Source organism: Puma concolor, chromosome B3, assembly GCF_028749965.1.
Source record: "Puma concolor isolate L17-30 chromosome B3, mPumCon1.1.hap2, whole genome shotgun sequence".
Classification (NCBI taxonomy): Eukaryota; Metazoa; Chordata; class Mammalia; order Carnivora; family Felidae; genus Puma; species Puma concolor.
Genome location: NC_141672.1, coordinates 63708246 through 63728902, shown reverse-complemented (window position 1 = coordinate 63728902; position 20657 = coordinate 63708246). Strand labels below are relative to the sequence as shown.

The following is a 20657-nucleotide window of genomic DNA, read 5'->3' as shown; positions in this document are numbered from 1 at the left end:
TCACTTTCAGTCTGTATGTGTCATATAGGCAACATACAAATGGGTCTTTTTTTTAAATCTATTTAGTTACTTTATGACTTTTGATTGAGCATTTACTCCATGTACATTAAAGTAATTACTGATAGGTATGTACTTATTGCCATTTTGTTCATTGTTTTCTAGCTGTTTTTGTAGTTCTCTGTTCCTTTCTTAGTGTCTTGCTATGTCTTGATGACTTTCCTCAGTATTATGCTTGGATTTCTTTATTTTTTGTGCACCTATCATAGGTTTTTTGCTTGTGGTTGCCATACATAAGGTTCGTGTATAACACCCCATGTATATAGTCATATATTTTAAGTTGAGGATCACTTAAGTTCAAACACATTCTAAATGCATTACATTTTTACCTCCCCTTCATCATGTATTATGTATTTGACACCGTATTTTACATGTTTTTTGCGTATCCCTTACCTACTTATTTTAAATGTAGCTGATTTGACTACTTTTTTCTTTTAACCTTCATGCTAGCTTTACAAGTGACTGACCTATTTCCTTTATTATATGTTTGCTTTTACCAGTTGTAGGACTGTTGACAATACTGACTCCACCTGTGGCTCTCCATCTTGTTCATATTCATTCAATAACCTGTCTTGGGCTCCATGTTCCAGGCCCTTAGAGATTAATATACATACTTTAAAAGTGTCTTCCAAGGCTGGGATGGAGGGAGCCCGCTTTGGCCTTCCATGAATCTGTTAGAGATATCACAGTCTTTTTCCTTCATGATGCACAGGTGGTACCACAAGATCTATTTAAAGGTTACCTGTCAATTAGGTGCATGCAAATCTTTTGAGGTGCATGCGAGCCCTTTGATCACATAATAACACCCTTCTGCGCATCTCTTGTCCCATAAAATATGTGGGCTTAAGGTCCAGACTCTGTGGAGAATAGCTGTACAGCACCTAAATCATTGTCTGCCTGACCCCTGGTCAGTAAGTTACAATAATAAAACTCTGTAAACCATATGGAGTTGCCTTCTTTGATTTCCAGTCTCAAAATGTTTTCTCAGTTTTGAGAATACTTTACTGTCCCTCCCCTACTTTCTCATACCAGTGAAATGTTTTCCTCCTTTCATAATTTTCTTACTTCTAGTTATGGCTTCTTCTTTTCTGCATAAAGATGTCATTTTAACATTTCCTGTAAGTCTGTGCTGTGTGATGAACACTTCCAACTTGTTTGTCTGAGAATCTCTCTCCAGTTCTGAATTATAGCCTTGCAGGATATTCTTACTTGCAGGTTTTTTCCTTTGAGCACATGAAACATTTCAAGCCACTCTCTTTAGGCCTGCGAAGTTTTTGCTGGAAACACAGTTCAGAGTCTTATAGGTAGGTGTTCCCTTGTATGTAAGTTGCTTTTATCTTACTGCTTTTAAAATTGTCTCTTTGGGGCACCTGGGTGGCTTAGTCAATTAAGCATCTGACTCTTGATTTTAGTTCAGGTCATGATCTCACAGTTTGTGGAATCCAGCCTTGCATCAGGCTCCACACTGACAGCATGGAGCCTGCCTGCTTGGGATTCTCGCTCTCCCTCTCTCTCTGCCCCTCCCTGGCTGGCACGTGCACACACACACACATTCTCTCAAAATAAATAAAAAAAACTTAAAAAAAATAAAAATAAAAATAAAATTCTCTATCTTTAACTTATGGCATTTTAATTCTTATGTGTCTTGTGTGGACATCTTTGGGTTCATCCTATTTGGGGCTATCTATGCTTCCTGAACGTGGATGTCTGTTTCCTGCCCCAGGTTAGGAAAGTTCTCAGCTGTTATTTCTTCAAATAAGCTCCTTTCTCACTCCCTTCTTCTGGGACCCACTATAATGCAAATGTTAATACTTTCAATGTTGCTCCAGAGGTCCCTTACCTTATCTTACATAAAATTATTTTTCCTTTTGCTGCTCAACTTGGATGATTTCCACTATTCTGTCTTCCAGATCACTGATACATTCTTCTGCATGCTCTTCCTGAGTGTTGATTCCCTCTGGTGTATTTTTCATTTGAGTTATAGTATTCTTCAGCTCTGATTTTTTAAAAAATATTTTCTATCTTTTTGTTGAAGTTCTGAATTTATCCACTCTGCTCCTAAATTCAGTGAGCATCTTTATGACTACCACTTTTAACTCTTTATCAGGTAGATTGTTTAATTCTTTTTTAGTTATTTTTCTGAGATTTTTTTTTCTTATTCTTTCATTTGGAACATATTCCTGTCTCCTCATTCTGTCTGACTCTGTGTTTGTTTCCATGCATTAGGCAGTAGGTCAGCTACATCTCCTGTTCTCAAAGGTAGCAGCCTTGTGTGGAAGGTGTCCTCTGGGGTCCAGAAGCACAATCCCCTCCCCTGCCATCACCAAAACCAGGTGCTCTCCTCTGTGTGCAGCATGCACCCTTCAGTTGTGAATGAGCTCTGACTGCTTGGACGTTCTGGTAGGCAGGGCCTGTTGGTTGCAGTGCCCAGGCAGGACTGCTATAGGTGCATTGGTGGGAGGAGATGGACCTTGGCACAGCTGGCTGAAAGGCCCAGGCATGATACTGTGCGTGTGTTGGTAGACAGGACCAGTCTCTCATTTCCCCAGGGCAGGAGTCACTTTGGAGGGACACCAGTCCCAGTCAACGCTGCCCACTGGGTGTGGCAGGGTGGGAGCAGCTTAAGAGGGAGTCTGCTGGAGGGGTGGACTGGTTTTGCAGGGGAATGCCAAAGTGGGGCAACTGGTGCTAGCAATGTAGATGGAGAGTGTCAGAACTGGAGCCCTTAAGATAGCTAGCTAAATAAGGGCAAGAAAATGGTGCCTACTAGTGTTTCCATTTCCAAAGAAAAGTCCCTACAGACCCCTGCCCCTCCAGCATATGTCCTAAAATTAGTCAATAAATATCCTTCATGTATAGCTCAGGTGCTCTGCAAACTGCTGCCTCTGTGCTGGGTCTCAGAGTGAGTGAGATTGTGTGCGGGACCTTTAAGAGCATTATCTCAGTTTCCTATAGTCCTCCCCAACCAGCACCCCCCACCCGCACCAGCTGTCCCAGAGTTAAGGCCCAATGATTTTGAAAGCTCCTAAAGTTAAGTTCTGCTGACTTTCAAAGCCAGACATTGTGGGGGCTCATTTTTCCTGTGCAGATCTCCTAGGTGTGGGAGTACAATGTGGGGCTCAATCCCCTTGCTCCTCAAGAAAGGAACCTCTGTGCCTGTGCAATCAAACCACTTGTGGGTTGCTGGACGGGAGGTTTGGTTCCCAACCTGACTACCTCTCTGCCACACTTACCCTTCTCAAGGTGGCTTTTTCTTTCTTCTTTTTTAAAGTAAGCTCTACACACCTAGCATAGGGCTCAAACTCACAACAGTGAGATTAAGAGTCACATGCTCTACCAACTAAGCCAGCCAGGCATCCCATGTTTTTTTTCATTTATCTTTAGCTATGCAAGAACTGGTCTCCTAGTCCTCAGGTCTTTCTCTGTGAGTGTCCCTTTGTATGTAGTTGTAGCCCTGATATGTCCATGGGAAGAGGTGAGCTCAGGATCTTCCTGTACTCTGCCACCCTCCTATTAGTCTCAATTATTACACCTTTTATAATGGCATCTAATTTTGATCTAGACAATGAATTAAAGAATCAGTATATAACCTCAATATTAATTTTTCAAAGTTGTGACATCAAAGAGCTTTAAGACAGGGTAACTGAGGTAACTACCATATTACCTAAGCTGCAAAATATATTAAAAGGTATCTTTAACTTCCTATTAAATATATGTATGTTCATGTGTTATACTTTCATGAAAGTCTCATCTATTAAACTTATACTAAAATATGTAAGTATTATCAGTTTACCTCTTCTCTCTTTTCTCCTTCTTCCATTGAAATAACACGGTCTGTGACATTGTCAATACAAGGTAAGTCTGAAGAGGAGATCACAATTTCTTCAGGCTCTTGCATAAACAAAGGTTTTTCTTCTTGCTGGATCCATTCTTGATATACTTTTACCACTTTTCTCATAGCTGCTGCTTCACAAATTGGTAATAAAAATGCCTAGTGGAAAAAAAAGAGAACACACATAGTGATACTTTTTTCTTTGCCACAAACCGCTAATACATGCATTTTTATCTTGTTATAAAGTATGATATAAATGACTCTTAAAAAGTTAAAGTCAATCAATTCATTGTCAGAAAGAGACTTTTGTCTCCAAATAATTTGTATATACGATGACACAGAAATGTTTTTGGTAGGGGCACCTGGCTGGCTCAGCCAGGACAGCATGCAACTCTTGATCTCCAGGTCCTGAGTTCAAGCCCCATGCTGGGTGTAGTGATTACTTAAAAATAAAATCTTAAAAAAAAGAAATGCTTTCGGTAGATAGACACAGATTTCAAGTGCAAGAAGCCAAAATTTGTTTCAACTGTGCTATCTCAGAATGAAAATATTCGTTTCATGAAATAACTATGCTCCTACAAAGCTTAATATAAATATCACTTTTGATAATATACATTTGTAACTTATTTTTTTAGATTACTACTACAACAAACTTTGATATGGGAACTTAATTAAAGTTAAATCTGACTCCAAGAAGTAATACAAATTACATGTAAAAGGCAACTATAAGCATATAAAGAAAAAACATTGCAGTTTTATTTCATTTTACATATAATAAAGTTAAATAAGTTAAATAATAAGGCAAATACTTAAAATATTAAAAGGAATATCTTATAATTATTCTTTCCTTTATGTACTTTTCTGGGTTGCTTTAACTTTAAAAAAAAGTAAATATTTTCATCACAAAAATGTAACATATTCACAATAAAAAAACTTTTTACACAATTCAGGCAGGCAAAAACAAAACAGTAAAAAAACTTTTTTTAAAAAAAATTTTTAACGCTTATTTATTTTTGAGAGACAGAGACAGAGTGAGTGGGGGAGGAACAGAGAGAGAGAGGGAGACCCAGAATATGAAGCAGGCTCCAGGATCTGAGCTGTCAGCACAGAATCCAACGCGGGGCTCGAACTCACAAGCCATGAGATTATGACCTGAGCTGAAGTCAGACACTCAACTGACTGAGCCACCCAGGGGCCCCAACAGTAAAAATACTCTTAATCTCACTACCCAAATTCCTTTCTTTATGCATGTTTGTGTTCATGTGGTTACATTTTTACTGGACTTTCTTTTTACACACAGAAATGGAATTAAATTGCTTTTAATTTTTCCTTTTACAACTAGTACCTATTAATTTCGACTCTAAAAGCCACAAGACCTTTACCTAAAACCCTGGCACTTCCTCCTATAGAGCTATTAGTAGGTATATTTAATAATTATCATGGGGTCAAGTACTTTATCTGAATGAAACTAACCAAGAAAATCAGCTTTCCAAGATAATGATGAAAAGTTAATGTGTAATAATAACAGGACATTTAATGCAGTTTTGGTAACTTTTATTTATTTGCTGTTGTTAATTCCCTAGCAATTTACATACTTGCTACTTTCTTTTATCTAAAAAAACAAACCCTGGGGCGTCTGGGTGGCGCAGTCGGTTAAGCGTCCGACTTCAGCCAGGTCACGATCTCCCGGTCCGGGAGTTCGAGCCCCGCGTCAGGCTCTGGGCTGATGGCTCAGAGCCTGGAGCCTGTTTCCGATTCTGTGTCTCCCTCTCTCTCTGCCCCTCCCCCGTTCATGCTCTGTCTCTCTGTCCCAAAAATAAATAAACGTTGAAAAAAAAAATTAAAAAAAAATAAATAAATAAAAAAACAAACCCATTCCCAAACTCTCATTCTCATATTCTAGCAGCTTAATGGTCAATGATATGATTTGGATCATGACTGTCTGCTCTAAGAATATTTATTTCATAATTGCAGCAACATCTCAGCTTTCTTAAAAAGGTTCAAAGTAGGGGCGCCTGGGTGGCCCAGTCGGTTAAGCGTCCGACTTCAGCCAGGTCACGATCTCACAGTCCGTGAGTTCGAGCCCCGCGTCGGGCTCTGGGCTGATGGCTCGGAGCCTGGAGCCTGTTTCCGATTCTGTGTCTCCCTCTCTCTCTGCCCCTCCCCCGTTCATGCTCTGTCTCTCTCTGTCCCATAAATAAAAACGTTGAAAAATAAAATAAAAAAAAAAAAAGGTTCAAAGTACAGGGGTGCCTGGGTGGCTCAGTCGATTAAGAGTCCCAACTTCGGCTAGGGTCATGATCTCATGGTTTGTGGGTTCGAGCCCCACACGTCGGGCTCTGTGCTGACAGCTCAGAGCCTGGAGCCTGCTTTGGATTCTATCTCCCTCTCTCTCTCTGCCCCTCCCTTGCTCACTTTCTCTTTCTCAAAAAAATAAAATATGTTAAAAAAAAAAAAAAGGTTCAAAGTATAAGAAAAAAATCTCAATCTCAAAAGTTTTATTCTCAGATACTGAAAAATGAACTTTTTTAAAATTAGCATGAAAACATCTGTAGTTTTTGCTCAATTTTACTATTAACCTAAAGCTGATCTAAAACATAAAGTTTAATCATTTAAAAAATATTAATAATATCCAGAGCTGGTATTTATTAATGCATAAACTGTCACACCATATCCCAAGTGGCCTAATGAATTTACTAAAACCCAGAGTGTATATGTAACCTTTGTCCTTGTAAGCTCTAAAGTCTGATTTTGCCAACACACTAAATATGAAACTTATGGGAAGACTGAGATTAGCCATGGCTAAAAAACAGATGCACAAAAACCAGAGTGCCGATTTATACATTTACAACGAGAAATAACTGTCACAGAAACCAGAACATTCAAAACCATACATCAGCACCTTGTCCCTATGAAGAAGCACCAATCACGTCAATTATTAACTGATAATAAGAAAAGTTATCATTCAAAAAACATATTTAAATCTATATGTTCAGCAAATTTTGTTTGTAGATAGACCTACAAGAGGTCATCTCCAGTTTTGATTCTATGACCGTAAAACTACGACACAAACAAAAACTACATGGAGATGGAATCAAAACAACAGGAGAAAGAAAAATCAAATACTTAACAGTATTAGCTGAAGATAATCTGATCCAGTTTTGTGAATTTGGTAGCTATGACTCTCTTCTTCAGTGAATAAACAGTAATAAAACATGCTGATCTCTGAATTTTTAATATTTTTTTTATTATTAACCAACCCAGATTATGATAAACACATTCTTTAAGATAAATCAAGTACAGTGAGCATTCAGCAGACCCGGGAAATTTTTTGTCTTTTTATTTTCTTTAACTTAAAAAAATTGTTTTTAATGTTTATTTTTGAAAGAGAGAGAAAAAGAGAGAGACTGACCGAGTGGGGGAGGGGCAGAGAGAGAAGGAGACACAGAATCGGAAGCAGGCTCCAAACTCTGAGCTTGAGTCAGCAGAGAGCCTGACGAGGGTCTCAAAGTCACAAACCGTGAGATTATGACCCAAGCCAAAGTCCAATGTTTAACTAACTGAGGCACCCAGGCACCCCACTGTCTTCTGAAAGCAGTGGTTTGCATTTTGGTCTCAGAACCCCTACCCTACTATATGTTAACACAAATAACAGATTTTCCAAAATACATTGCTTTACATTTTTGCAAATATCATTAATGTTTAGCCTAATAAAAGACAGTGGGGGGACACTTGGGTGGCTCAGTCGATTAAGATCAGCTCAGGTCATGATCTCAAGATCCTGAGATGGAGCCTGCTTGGGATTCTCTCTCTCCCTCTCTCTCTCTGCCCTTCCCCTGCTCACTGCCCCCTCCCTCAAATAAATACACATTTAAAAATAAATAAATGGGAGACAGTTGGATTCTCTTATCTGCTTGTTTCTGCATTCAATCTGACACAATATCACATATCAGGTATCTCTGGAAAACTTTACTTCACACTCATGAAAAAATGACAGTGAAAAAAGTAAATAAAATTTTATTTTGTCATGAAAATAGTTTTGACTTCCCAGAAGCCTCAAACCACAGTTTTCAATCTATTGCCTTAAAGTGACTTTGCAGAAAAAAAATTTACACACACATATAATTATATACATATGTATGAAATATTATATATGTAGGTATTATCATATACAGATATAATTATACATATACAGACATAAATATATAATGCCTGGAGTGCATATATGCCTTTCTATTGAACATAGAGAATAACTTTATCATTTCAAATGATTTGGGGGATTTTATGCTTTATAGTTGTATCTTTGTTTTAAAGACAAATAACAATATAAATATCTTCATCTGAGGTAAAACTCAATCATTACACTGGCCCTAAAATAACATCATCAACTATATAACAAATTATTTCAAGAGTTAGTTTCTAGAAATAAATGTTAGCCCTCAGGTAGCACTAATAAAGTACCTGGTACTCAACAGTTACAGAACTTCTTGATTCATTCACCAAATATTTATTAGGTGCCTACTCTATGCCAGGCACTGAGGATATGATGAATGAATATGAGAAGTATTCATGGAGGGTAGAAAAAAAGATTAAAATTTTAAAAATAATTTTTTAAATAAATATAAAACTCAGAAGAGGTACTATGAAGAAAATAATTTTCAAAAACATCATAAAAAGATACTTACTATGTGTGTGTATGTGTGCATGTGTCTGTGTGTGTGCATATGCATACAGGTGCATCTATTTTTGGGTGGTCATGGAAGACTTCTCTGGTGTAGCCATATTTAAAAGTAATAAAAGATGAGTATCAGGTTAGAAAAAAAAAGGGATAAAGGGTAAAGAGGAAAGAAAGGAGGGTTGAAGGATGGAAATTCAGATAGGGAAAACAGTAATTGTGAAAGCTTTGAGGATGATAATTTTGAGAAACATTAAGTAAACATATTTTTACTAAACTTATTTGCCTATAGAAAGACTTGTGCTCTAGCTGGGACTGCTAGGGGCAAAGTCATTACATGGTCATATACCTGATAATTAATGGAGTATTTTATCTATATTGTGGAACATCTGAGCCTTCAAAGTAAGGAAAGAAACTATTTCACAAATTCTCAATTCTGAAAATTTATCAGCATTAGTGCAAGTAAAAATAGCTTTCCCACTATATACCTAATCTTAGAAACTAATCCCTTTTCAAAACATGAATGATCAACTGGTGTCACCATCCTCAAATTTATTTTTCCTTAAGTTTTGCCTTAAAAATCACTTAAAAAATAATTATCAGAATAAAAACATCTCCGAGGACTTCAGTCTCCAGCAATATCATTTAAAAGATATCCTGGAATCTTCCTGCATAGAACACCTACAAACTGTCGCATCAAAAAATACAACAGACCTTTTTAAATGAATGGCTCAGCTTGTAAGGATATTCTGAGTCTAGACCAAAATGTGTGTATTAATCCAGACAGGAAGTGAGCAATGAAGCTGCTGGCTATTGCCCTGGATAGCCCAGAGTGTTGGGTTTAAATAGCTACCTGTTCAGAGGGGAGAGACAGATCAGGCTCCTATGTGTAAAACTGACACCAATGTAGGCAACCTGAATACAAAGGTGAGCTAGGAGGGGAAGGCAAAAAATCTCAACTCCAGAGAAGAGTCAGTGAGGAAACTTGTCTACTGACTTCGTGTAGGGGAATAGGAGGGAAGAACACCCTTTCCTGCAAATTCATATTCTCAGGCTGATCATCACATAACTTTGAGTGGTGCAAAGTAGGCAGAATCATAAACTGAGAATTATAATTTAAAGTAAACCGAGGCTGGGATGCCTGGCTGGCTCATTTGGTAGAGTATGTGACTCTTAATCTCAGGGTCATGAGTTCAAGATCTACACTGGGCGTACAATAGAGCTTACTGAAAAATTAAAATAAAATTAAATTAAAAATAAGTAAAGTAAACCAAGGTTGACAGGACCACCAAATACCTGGGAGAAGCAAGAGCATTTCTTCTCTACAGGAACACATCTTTCAACCCAAGTTTCAAAGTAATTCCCACAAAATTCCACAGAAATGTAAATCCGTAACACAAAAACCCAAAATAAACAGGGGTGAAAACAGAAACAACAACCAAGAAGGCCAAAACTATAAAAACTAGCTGATAGAGGTAGTAGAATAAGGAATATAAAATGAACATTTTTAACATGTTTTACTTAAGAAAATGAATATGAATAAAGAATGAATGAACCACTGCAAAAAGGGACTAGGGCAGATGTGAAAAATAAGCAAATGCAAATTAAAAAATTTTAAATATAAAGAGCATTATTAAAAACTCAATAAGGGGAATTCTGTTTCCAAGAGTATGGTGGACTAGTAACTCAACAAACCTTCTGATTGAAAAATCAAAATGTATATTAAAAATACATTTAATCTTTTTGTTATTTTAATTTTTTATGTTTATTTATTTACATAGAGTGTGAGAGGGGAAGGGAGAGAAAGAGAGGGAGAGAGACCAAGCAGGTTCAATGCTTAGCATGGAGCCGGACACGGGGCTCAATCCCATGACCCCAAGATCATGACCTGAGTCGAAATCAAGAGTTGGATGCTTAACGAACTGAGCCACCCAGGTGCCCCAAATTTAATCTTTTTAAATGCATTGATAAGCCAAAAAGCAGAAAAAAATATTCAAAAATAAAAACCTATATGAAATCCAAACTCAGTGAGCTAAGTTTTAGGAGGAGCAAGAAAGCTGGCTTTCACTCTGAGTGGAACCAATTACTTTGGTTTCCATGGACCTATTGTGCCAAAGCAGGGAGAACAACAGGAAAACTAAACAAAGTCAGAACTACATACTGTCAGTGCAATGCTGAATGAGAAATAAACCCAACCATTAAAAGTTTGTAAACAAAACTGCCCATACCTAGATGCAGAGTAGATAACAATAACAACAAAAATCTCCCCAGACACACTGTAACTAAAAGCTAGCCTTAACATAGTTTTATATTCTGTGTTCATATTATGTGGCTAGCTTGAACCTCAAATCAAGGATTCAGTTTAACGACAGGTTGTTAGTGTCTCTTTGCACCTAGAAGCAGCAAATGCAACTCATTTCTGAGAGAATTAACCTTTAATAAACCAAATCAGCAAATGAAGATGTAAGATGAAAAAGCTCAGAGTCAAAATTCTAAATTTCTGAAATCACGAAATATTGGAAGAAACCTTAAGAGAATACACCACAATAAGACAGAGAACATAGAAACAAAATATGGTATGATCAGATCTACAAAGACCTCAGGAATATTACAATGATCAATCAATATAAAATAACTATGTTTAGCATAAATAAGTAAAACATAAGAACTAGAAACAATCAAATTGAGCAGACTTGCCAATTTCCAGAAGCAGTTGTAATTAAAAAGGAAGTACCCAGAATGTAGCATAGAGAGACAAAGGGATGGAAAATATGAATGAGAGGTTAACAGACACTTAAGGTAAAAAAGATCTAACATACATCTTGTCAGAGTCCCGGAAAGACAAGAAAAAGATGGGACAGAGGCAATATTTAAAGAGATAATGGCTGAAAAATTTCCAGAATTGCCAAAATATATTAATCCATAAATGAAGTATGCCTAAAATATCCCCTAAAGAATAAATGAAAGGAAACCTAGATCTGGGCATACCACAGTAAAATGTAAAATGCCAAATACTAAAAGAAGATATTAAAAAGAGCCAGAGCAAAGATAGCTGACTTATTAGTTCAATTGCTGGTTGACATCTCAACGGCAACAACATAAAACAAAGAACAGTGGGAAAGTATCTGAGTATCTAAAATGTGCTGGGTGAAAATAATTGTTAATCTAGAAGTCTATGTCCAGTAGAAAAAGTCTTTCAAAAATAAAAGACATTTTCAGACAGGCAAAAATTTTTAGTATTTGATACCAACAGACATCCACTAAAATGATGAATCATCCACTAAATGATGAACTTCATTCAAGCAGAGGAAAGTGATTCTAAAAAATCTGGAAGGGAAGATATCATAATCACAGAATATGTAAACAGATAACTAAACGTAAATCAATACTGAATGCACAGAACAGTAATAATACTGGAGTTAAACCACAACCACATAAAATAGAACTGAATTATTCAATAATAACAGTAGGTTAAGTTGGGGGGGGTTAAGAGTAATAAGGTTCTAAGATCCTTGTACTGATTAGAAAAAGGGTAAAAAAATAACTTTAGTCCTTGGAAAGTGAATTATGTATGTTAAAATTTATACAATAATCACTGAAGAAAAAGAAATAGAATATAACTTTCAAACCAAGTAACAGTAAAAGGATACAAAGTGAAAAAGTATCAAAAAGAAAGCAAAAAATAAGACAATGACACAAAAGAAATACAAACATGGTAAAAAAAATAGAACAAAATAGGATGCTACCAATAAATCCAAACAATAATTATAATAAATATAAATATTCCATTTAAAAGACAAAGATTTTTATTTTTTTTTTTTAATTTTTTTTAACGTTTATTTATTTTTGAGACAGAGAGAGACAGAGCATGAACAGGGGAGGGGCAGAGAGAGAGGGAGACAGAATCCGAAACAGGCTCCAGGCTCTGAGCTGTCAGCACAGAGCCCGACGTGGGGCTCGAACTCACGGACCGTGAGATCATGACCCGAGCTGAAGTCGGACACTTAACCGACCGAGCCACCCAGGTGCCCCTAAAAGACAAAGATTTTTAAAAATTAAACCATATTTACAAGAGGCACACAAAATCTAATGATATAAAAGAGTTAAAAATTAAAAGATTGTTTAAAAAAATGTATGAGGCTACTTTTTTTTTCTTTTTTTTTTTTTTTTTTAACAGGGGGCTTGAACTCATGACCTTGAGATCAAGAGTTCCATGCTCTACCCACTGAACCAGCCAGCCACCCCAGAGGCTAGTTCATAATAAAAAGAAAGTTAGGGCACCTGGGTGGCTCAGTCAGTTAAGCATCCAACTCTTGGTTTCGGCTCAGGTTATGATCTCAGTTAGTGAGTTCCAGCCCCATGTTGGACTCTGCATTGCCAGCATGGAGCCTGCTTGCAACTGTTTCTCTCTTCCTCTCTCTCTGTCCCTTCCCTGCTCGCTTGCTCTCTCTCTCTCTCTCTCAAAATAAATAAACTTTAAAAAAAAAGTGGTATAAATCCACTAATAGTAAATAAAATAGACTTTATGCAAAAATAATTTTTGTAGGTGAAAAGGGCCATAAAAATAAAATGTTTAATTCACATTCAAAAAAAAATTTTTAGGTTTATTTATCTTGAAAGAGAGAGAGCAAAGTGGGGGAGAAACAGAGAGAGAGAGAGAGAGCGAGAGAGAGAGACAGCGCCCCAAGCAGGCTCTGCACTGTGCAGAGCCCAACATGGGGCTTGAACTCATAAACCATGAGATCATGACCTAAGCCAAAAACAAGAGTCAGATGCTTAAACAGCTGAGCCACATTTAAATATAAAACTTTCAACTTGTATGTATTTAATTATTAATTATACAGCTTGAAAATATACAAAGAAAAATTTATGGAGCTACAAAGATAAACCTGACAAATCATCAGAGTATAAGACTTCCATAACTGTAAGGTCAAACTGACCAAAAACTTTTAGTAAGGATATACAAAATTTCAGACGTTAATGATCACTGAACTCAACAGAGAAGCATACATTCTTTCCAAGCACACAGGACATTTATGAGAAATGACTACATTCTGAGCCATAAGTTTCAATTCATTGTAAATAACTAGTATCATACAGACTATATTCTCTAAAAGAATCACATCAAAATTTGTAAGAAAAAAAAACCCAGAAAACTGTTTGGAAGACACAAATTGATAAATATTGCAAAGGTCAAAGAAGGTATTAACATGAAAATTAGAAAATATTTACATGTGAATAATAACAAAAAATGCTATACACCAAAATTTGTAAAATATAGATAAAACAGTACATATGGTAAATTAATAGCCTCAAAAATCATTTGAGAAAAATGTGAGACTAAAATTAATTAGCTAGGGAAAAAAAAAACAAAATCAAGTAGAAAGATGAAATAACAAGGAGCAAAAAATAATAAAGCAGAAAAACAAGTATAAAACAGAGAGGACTAACAGCCAAAAGCTCATTCTTGAAAAGACTAATAAAATGACAAATCTCTAGCAAGAATCATTAAAAAAAAAAAAAAAAGACAAATAAATACTAACAGGAATGATAAGGAGGAACATGAATATAAATGCTTCAGAGATTAAAAAGTTTATAAAAGAATGTAATGAACTTTTTGTCAAATCTGAAAACAAATGCAATGAACAAACTCCTAGAAAAATAAACTTATACAAAGTTTATTACTTGAAAACCCGAATAGTTCTATAAGCTTGCTTTGATTTCTCCCCCAAGTAAATTATTCCAACATTATTTGCCAAATATCTTTCCCTTCCCATTTGTCAAATAGTCTATCAACTCAAACTGTAAAATTTGGCAACCAGAACCACTGCCAAAGCCGGACAAAATGGTAAGGCAAGTTGGTCTCCTTTTTTTTTTTATTGTGATAGTCACTTTATTGGGGTTGAATGAAACAATCTATTTGTATATAATTGTATACATTTTGTACTCATGAACACAAAAATATAGAACCCCTTCATGAATTTGCCTGTGGTCCTTGTGCAGGTGCCATGCTAATTTTCTCTGTATCATTCTAATGTTTAGTGTTTGTGCTGCTGAAACAAGCCAAAGCAAGTTTGTTTCTTTACAAAGCTAATGATGCCTCTGTTTTGCATATCAATAAATATGTATATGAGGTGAAGATGTGCTTTGCCTAGACAGCTCCCTGGCAAGTGAAGGCAATGTGGTATAAACAGCACTGCCAGGGGAACCAGGATCTGGGAGTTTTAGTCCCAAATCTACCACTTTCTTGCTGTGAGACTTGAATGATCCCCTTCAGCTACAAAACTCAATGATGTTTACCTGCAAAAGTTAAGTACCTTTGCTATTAAGAGCAAATGATTAGTTTTTATAAGGTTTATTTTCCATAAAATTTCTATGTAATTGAGAATGTGCACTTAGGAATTTCTAGCTATCCTTATATGATACTTTTTATTCTTTTTCTTTCTCTCCATTTCTTTATTTTAGTCCCCAAATATCTACCTTACGCAACTTTAATTTCAGAATGCCTTAGAGGACAAAACTGAGCCTCTGAAAGGAGGATAAAGGCAATGAAAACATTGCTTCTTATACTCATAAACCACTTTTTACTGACTGTAGAGAATGAAAGATAAAATAATTTTAATTTACTAATCAAATGGTAGGAAATAAAGTTTCAAACCGGAAAGTGAGTAACTAAGAAAACTGTTCTAATAACAGAAAGAGGAGCATGGTTGGTTATTAAACTAAACTCATCATAAACTAAAATAATTTATAAAATATTTCTATAAATAATAGAAAATATTAAAAGATTAAAATAGCAAATTTTAAAATTAAAATTAAATTTAAAATTAAATATGAACTTTAAAAAACATTTCTATTAAGGGGGTCCTAGGTTGCTCAGTTGGTGAAGTGCCCAACTCTTGGTTTTGGCTCAGGTCATGATCTCACAGTTTGTGAATTTGAGCCCTGCATTGGGCTCTGCACTAACAGTGTTGGAGCCTGCTCGGGATTCTCTCTCTCCCTCTCTGGGCCCCTCTCCTGTTCATGCTCTCTCTTTCTCTCTGTCAAAATAAATAAACTTAAACAAACAAACAAACATTTCTATTAGGAATTTTAAATAGCTGAAAGTCAGTATATTCAACATTAAAAACCAAAGTCTACAGGGGCGCCTGGGTGGCGCAGTCGGTTAAGCGTCCGACTTCAGCCAGGTCACGATCTCGCGGTCCGTGGGTTCGAGCCCCGCGTCGGGCTCTGGGCTGATGGCTCAGAGCCTGGAGCCTGTTTCTGATTCTGTGTCTCCCTCTCTCTCTGCCCCTCCCCTGTTCATGCTCTGTCTCTCTCTGTCCCAAAAAAATAAATAAACGTTAAAAAAAAAAAAAAAATTAAAAAAAAAAAAAAAAAAAAAAAAACCAAAGTCTACATTAGAAATTAAAATTACTGAAAGATACTTTACCTGACGAAATATCTCTGTGACAAAGTTTACATTACTTCTTTTAGAAGAAAAAACTCTGCGAACTATTTCAATGTCTGTGAGATGTTCTTCATCAATACTGCAGAGACTGGATGAGCTAGGTTCTCGCTCCGTGAGAGTGCTTGTATTAGAATGGGACTGTTCTGGTTCTGTAGTTCTATCTGCTTTATCAGCATTATCATTTTTGTTTTCTTCTCTGGATACCAAACTAGCAGCTGCTCTCTAAAATAAAAAAAAAAAGAGGGAGAATATCATAATCATTTAATTTGGTATTTTGCTTTTTTTTTTTTTAAAGTTTATTTATTTTGAGACAGAGAGAGAGAAGCCAAGAGCAGGGGAGGGGCAGGAGAAAGGGAGAGAGAGACTCCCAAGAGAGCTCCATGCTGCCAGCGAGGAGCCTGATGCAGGGCTCGAGCTCACGAACTGTGAGATCAAGACCTAAGCCGAAATCAAGAGTTGGATGTTTAACCTACTGAGCCACCCAGGCACCCTGGTATTTTGCTTTCTAATAGCAAATACTGGTAGAACTCAAAGCATTCCACAAATAACTTACACTATTGTTTAAAACTGGGCATAGATCATAGACTTTTTTTTTTTTTTTTTTCAAAGAGAGAGTGAGTGGGCAGGGGAGACAGGTAGAAAGGAGAACGAGGGGGGGTGGGGAGAGAATACCTTAAGCAGACTCCACATTCAGCATGGAGCCCATGCAGGGCTTGATCCCACAACCTTGGGATCATGACCTGAGCCAAAATCAAGAATCTGATGGACACTCAATGGACTGAACCACCCAGGCACCCCAGGCATAGATTTCATTTAGAATCCATTCTAAATAATTAAGTGGCAATCCAAATAATTCATCACGTAAGTAATATAGTGACACTCACTAATCATCTATCCACCTATAATTTGCTTTTAGAATGTTTGCAGTACAAACAAGTTACAAAAAAACAAAGGAATGGCAAAAAAAAAAAAAAATTATGACAGAAGTAGAAATGACGCCTAAAGAAAATATAAAAAAAAACTCAAGAGTGAGGTGCCTGGCTGGCTACTGGTAGAATATGTGACTCTTGATCTTGGGGTTTTAAGTCTGAGCCCCATGCTGGGTGTAGAGATTACTTAAAAATAAAATCGGAAGGAAGGAAGGGAAATGGGGAGGGAGGAACAAAGGAAGGAAGGCTGACTGGCTGGTAGGCAGGCAGGAAGGAAGGAAAGAAAGAAACAAACTCAAGAGAACATTCTATATTCTACTAACTTAAAAGATTTTTCACCATGACTAAAGATGAAGCCTAAGACTAGCGATAAAGTAAGGTTGGTGATAAGGAAATTACTACCATGTTATGATAGTAGTAGCACTATATCATGGTATGGCAAATTCGTTTCCATTAAGTTACTCAATTTTTAGTCTCAGTTTTGTCGTCTATAAAACAAGAGGGTTTAAGTAAATAATCTCAAATATGCCTTCCTAATCAAAACCTCCATGATTTTAGTGCATTAAGTTCTGAGATCATGGAAAATAGTTCTGCTTGAGAGTTTCTATATTTAATAATTCTGTGTAGAGACATTGAAACAAAGTTTTAGGGAAAACATACCCATAGTCGGCTGCAGATAAATAAAGGCTAAGGGGGAATATAATTGAAATATTCTGAGTGCTAATCAATTAAACATCCACTTTATACCTCCACTTAATTTGTGAAAGATTTAAGAAGTCATACAAAAACACACACAGTATAAGATATTTTAAGCTAAATGAAGAAAATCTGAGAAAAGGAAAATAAAAATTATAAAATAAATACTGTAATATAGATAAGTTCAGGAAAAACACACACTGAGGAAAAAGGAGAAAGTGATAATGAAGTATGAAAAAGACCAACTATTTAATTAAGAAATACTAGAAGTTTATAGATTAGTCCCTCCATTGTATAGCCGTACAATTTTATATCACATTTCTAGACTCAGTGCCCTTGTTGAAAAAAGGGGAAATGAGATGAGGGCAAGGCGTTATTTTTTTAAGATTTTATTTTTTGGGGGGCTGCCTGGATGGCTCAGTAGGTTAAGCATCTGATTTCGGCTCAGGTCACGATCTCATAGTTTGTGGGTTTGAGCTCTGCATCGGGCTCTGTGCTGACAGCTCAGAGCCTGGAGCCTGCTTCAGATTCTCTGTCTCCCTCTCTCTCTGTCCCTCCCCTGCTCATGCTCTCTCTCTCTCAAAAATATACGTTAAAAAATTTTTTAAAAAAGATTTTTTTTTAATGTTTATTTATTCTTGAGAGAGACAGAACGTGCAAGTGGGGAGTGACAGGGAGATATGGGGGCAGAGGATCCAAAGTGGGCTCCTGCGCTGACAGCAGATAGCCTGATGTGGGTTTGAACTCACAAACCGTGAGATCATGCCCTGAGCCAAAGTTGGGTGCTTAAATGACTGAGCCACCCAGGCGCCCAAGACTTTATATTTAAATAATCTCTACACCCAACACGGGGCTTGAACTCACAACCCCAAGATCAAGAGTCACAAGCTCCATGGACTGGGCCAGCCAAGTACCCTGGAAGATAAGATTTTAAGTCAGCATTCTGTGAATGCTTTGGAAATCTACAAAGAATTATGATGGTTCTACAACCATTTGATTACAGATTGCTTCCAACTGCAAGAGTCTGTATGTACAATTCAGAATATTTTTAATACTGCACAACTAATATAAAATACAGAAACAAATTAAAGGCTGAGACTCATATATGACTAGAATTATCTTCTATGTCTTCCAAGTTTTATTTTTTATTAAAAAAACTATCAATTCTATAATAATTGTTAAAATTTGGATTCATAAAATACATTTATACAAAGAAAATACTATCATTTGCTTTAAATGTGTTCTACACATAAGGCAATTTAAATCCAGAGACATATCTCTTAAGCCATTTTTAACTTCAACAAGTTTGCCTTATGTGATGTATTACCTGAATATTCTTTGGCAAGACTTCACCTTCCATCCCAGGAATATGAGGTCCTGTATGTGGCTTTGGCTCAAGCCAGAAAGAAACCAGCCAACGAATGACAATAACCCGAGCCTTAATGAAAGGCTCCTTTGTACAATAGATTGCTTCATTGGTTTCAGCATCCTTCTTTATCATAACATAATGTGGCTTTGGTCTCACCTGTGGGATATCTATGAAAAATAAAAGGAAAACAAAGACCAAAATAAGAATTATGCTTAAATATGCATTTTTAAACATTTGAGAAAACACTTGTCATGATACTCTTGTTTTAGAAGATTTGGTACAAAAATGACATTTTAAAATAATTTGCTAGATATCAGCATGGAATCTACAAGAGTGAACCATATATGGCTGATATATGGAAATGTGTTTTTGCAATTTTATCACTGAAAAGCTCAATGAATCTTGCCTAAGTAGAGAACCTTCCAGAGCCATTTGAAATTAATGAGAACTCACTTCAATTAACCTAAGACTGAGACACAAATTTTGAAGTAATACAAAGTATGAGAATTTTTCCTTGATTTTTACAGCAAAAATATTTTTAAAGTAAATATTGTTCTCAATGGCAAAGATCTGCTACTCTAATTTAATTCCTTTCTACTAGCTCTAATGGTTATGCCTAAACCTATGAGTTGCCTAAACTTGGCAAAGCTTAAAATAGGAAAATCTTTCTTCAAAAAGAACATTTCCACATACAGACTGCCAGTGCCTCCTATATATGGAAGGTCTGCTTCTAACCCAACATTTGTCAAGAAGGTTCTAGTTTCAAGGCTCACACAGCCATTTTGGCACAGCCACTAAATACTGGATAATATATCATCAAAACATATGACACTGCAATTATTCATACATAATTTAAATAAGACATACTAAATCAAACCCTTGGGGGGGCCTTAAAAAATTTATAATGTAGTTTAAGGATCATACCAAATATTAGAATTAAGTTTAATTTATAATCACAAATATTGCTGGTAGGTTAACTTTTCCAATTGGTGAGACCCAAAGAATATGTTTTTTAAAAAAAATCTCTTCACTCTCAGTGAAACTTTCCTATTAATAGAATTCCACTTTTTGTATGAATCAAGGTATATTTCTAAGGAATCAATAAAAATATTAAAGTTATCAGTCTTCTTCAGGTAACAAATGCCAGCTTTACAATGAAGTATATTTTATTCTTACATGTGCTCTTTTAGAAAATTCCAAAGACTACTTACCAAGTACAGGATGATATAAACTATTCTCCTTGCAGATGTTTGGGAAAATATAAGGCAAGTAATATTTCTTAAAATGTGAAAACAAAAATGAAAATCCCCTTTCTTGGTTTTCTTTGTTCTTCCATTCTAAACTTTTTACCTAATAATAAAAAATGTAATGAGAATCATTCCATGAAACAGAAACAGTTATTAGTTATTATAAACAAGCTTGTAAAAGGTTACTTAAGCAATACACTAATCTATTACACTCTAAAGATATACACGCTAAATATATATAAAGGACAAATCTTAAAATGAGGGTTTAATGCCATGAAAATGCATTATATAAGTTATATTTCAAAAATCTTAGAGAAGTTAAAGTATGCTCTGGAAAATTTTCAAAGTTGACTCAAATTCAGCTCTACTAATGACAAAGATATGAATGTTCTTTTCCCCATT

The 20657-nt window shown here is 36.0% G+C and overlaps 1 protein-coding gene and 1 non-coding gene across 13 annotated transcripts in view; both read right to left on the bottom strand.

Moving 5' to 3' along the window:
• RALGAPA1 (Ral GTPase activating protein catalytic subunit alpha 1) overlaps positions 1-20657 on the bottom strand; it is a 271674-nt gene that overhangs the window by 187214 nt on the left and 63803 nt on the right. For all 12 annotated transcript variants that reach the window (XR_015252424.1, XM_086709916.1, XM_086709922.1 and 9 more), the window contains exons 8-11: positions 20220-20358; positions 18967-19175; positions 15997-16236; positions 3851-4048 (exon numbers count right to left, since the gene is read on the bottom strand). Coding sequence is in view for 11 of the 12 variants with exons in the window: in XM_086709916.1 (XP_086566042.1) it covers positions 3851-4048; positions 15997-16236; positions 18967-19175; positions 20220-20358 (786 nt within the window). In the remaining variant the exon portion in view is untranslated. The remainder of the gene's footprint in view (positions 1-3850; positions 4049-15996; positions 16237-18966; positions 19176-20219; positions 20359-20657) is intronic.
• Positions 14522-14626, bottom strand: LOC112856574 (U6 spliceosomal RNA). Its single transcript, XR_003223142.1, has one exon. It is a non-coding gene; the product is annotated as a U6 spliceosomal RNA (small nuclear RNA).